At 45.7% G+C, this 2,145-nt stretch overlaps 1 protein-coding gene across 1 annotated transcript; it reads left to right on the top strand.

The window, feature by feature from the left end:
* The first annotated feature begins 816 nt into the window (after window positions 1–816).
* Window positions 817–1,869, top strand: LOC149171992 (uncharacterized). The gene has a single exon (XM_089426160.1). The coding sequence runs from the start codon at window positions 817–819 to the stop codon at window positions 1,867–1,869; it is 1,053 nt and encodes a 350-aa protein (XP_089282286.1).
* Window positions 1,870–2,145: the final 276 nt, after the last annotated feature.

Raw genomic sequence — 2,145 nt, 5'->3', positions numbered from 1 at the left:
GACTGTCCGCTAAATGCCAAATCTACTAATCCTGATCCCTCAGATGCCCAAACCCAGGACGGTTTCACTAAAGCCCCAAGCAGACGGCGTGCGCACAAGAAACCCTCTAATGGGAATAAACCCCAGCAAAACCTCAACCATGGCCCAGCCACAAAGAACAGCTTTGAAATTCTCGCGAGTACCTCTGATGAGCCTCCCTCGATCCCTGAAGCCACCCAAGCCCCTCCGTCCTCATCCTCCCCCCCTCCTCCATCAGCCTCCTCATCCAAATCTAAACCTCCCATCATCAATCCAATCACCCTTATTGATGGACAGAAAGAAACGGAAGGGAAATGCAAGGACATGGAAGTTGATGGAAAGTCAGACCCCCCACAAAACTCAGAAATCAATATGGAGGGGAGCAATCAAGTGCAACAAATGGAAGAAGAACCAGAGAGCATAGATCTGAATGGATTAGACATTCTAGAACTGGAAATGGCATGCAAAAAGAAAGCATATGATAGTATATCAGAGTATCAGCTCAATAAGCTGGAAGTGGTCATTTCCAGAGCTTTTCATCAGCATCAACTAGGCATTCAGCCAGGAAGCCGATGGGACGGTAGCTTACCCCCAAAAGACACCAAGAAGAGAGGAAGAAAAACGGATCTCCAGCGAACGATCGAGATTGGGAAAATCCTGGTAGACTCGGGCAGGTATGCTAAGTTGACGAAGTACTACAAACCCTCTCTCAATAGTTAAATCATGAAGCTGGTATCATGGAATGTAAGAGGGCTCAACAGCCCAGGAAAACTCAGAATGTTAAAAAACATGATTAAAATGGAAAAACCGCAAATGTGCTTTCTCCAAGAAACCAAATGTAATAGCTCTACGTTAGGCAGTATTCTCTCCAAGGCTTGGCCAGGTTGTCGATCGGTTGTGGTAGATGCCTCTGGAGCTTCAGGAGGGCTAGCAATAGCTTGGAGTACACAAGCGATTCCTCTTTCAGATTTTCACGCCTCTCACCACCTCATCCAGGCTGATTTCCACATCCTTGGTACGAACATCCATGGAAACCTCTCAAATGTTTACTTCCCGCAAGACACAGGAAACAAAATTGCTCTTCTTGATACTATAGAAGCCCTGAACAACAATAGGAGGCACCTGCTCTGGATAATAGGAGGGGATTTTAACATGATCACCAAGCTAGAGGGGAAGATTGGGGGTAGAAATAGAATGGAACAAGAAAACTCCCACTTCAAGGATTTCATTCAGAATACTTCCCTCATAGATATGCCTTTCTGCAATGTAACTTTCACATGGAGCAATCGCAGAGCAGGCAAACATCAAATTGCCTCCAAACTGGACCGCTTCCTCATATCAGACAATGCGGTTCACCTTGGAGGAGATTTTTCAGCAGTTATTCTTTCCCACATTGGATCGGACCACTGGCCGATAGCCCTCCAGTGGCAAAGACCAGGCAACCATACCAGAAGACCCTTCCGCTTCGAAGCATTCTGGCTCTCGCATCCCTCGTTTAAAGACTTTGTCAAAACAACTTGGACATCCTTCATCCCACCGGAAGGATCCAAGATGTATCAGTTCCAACAGAAGCTTAAGTTCTTAAAAAGTCAATTAAAGCAGTGGAACAGAGAGACCTTCGGCAACATATTCATGGCGCAACAGGATTTAAACAGGGAACTAGAGGAACTACAACAAAGGATAATCACAAGTGGGCACACTGAAGAAACTCTGGAAAAGGAACGACGCATCCAAAGCCAACTGGAGGAAAGGAGGAAACAGGAGGAAATATATTGGAAGCAAAAATCCAGAATTAGATGGTTGAAGGAAGGAGAGCGAAATACCAAATTCTTCCACAGAACCACAGTTTAACGAAGAATGCACAACAACATCCCTTACATCAAAAAACAAGGAGGGGCTAGAATAGAAAAGCATGAGGAAATTGAGGAGGAATTCCTCAATCACTTCAATGAGCTCCATCGAGAGCCTGAAGGAGACAGGCGTCTGGCTATTGAGAAAATCGCCAAAAATGTGCCAAAAATCATCACGGAGGAGCACAATGAACTTCTCCTTCGCCCCATTCTATCTCAGGAAGTGGATGAAGCTATGGCCCAGCTCAAGGAAGGAAAAGCCCCTGGCTCGGATGGA

This window comes from Pinus tabuliformis, chromosome 4_2 (genome assembly GCF_031772625.1).
Source record: "Pinus tabuliformis cultivar Carrire ecotype Pingquan chromosome 4_2, CPIR1, whole genome shotgun sequence".
Lineage (NCBI taxonomy): Eukaryota > Viridiplantae > Streptophyta > Pinopsida > Pinales > Pinaceae > Pinus > Pinus tabuliformis.
This window is presented reverse-complemented; position numbering and strand designations above follow the sequence as displayed.

Excerpts from the sequence above, each read along its gene's own strand:
- LOC149171992 (XM_089426160.1), top strand. The coding sequence starts at position 817 with ATGGAAAAACCGCAAATGTGCTTTCTCCAAGAAACCAAATGTAATAGC.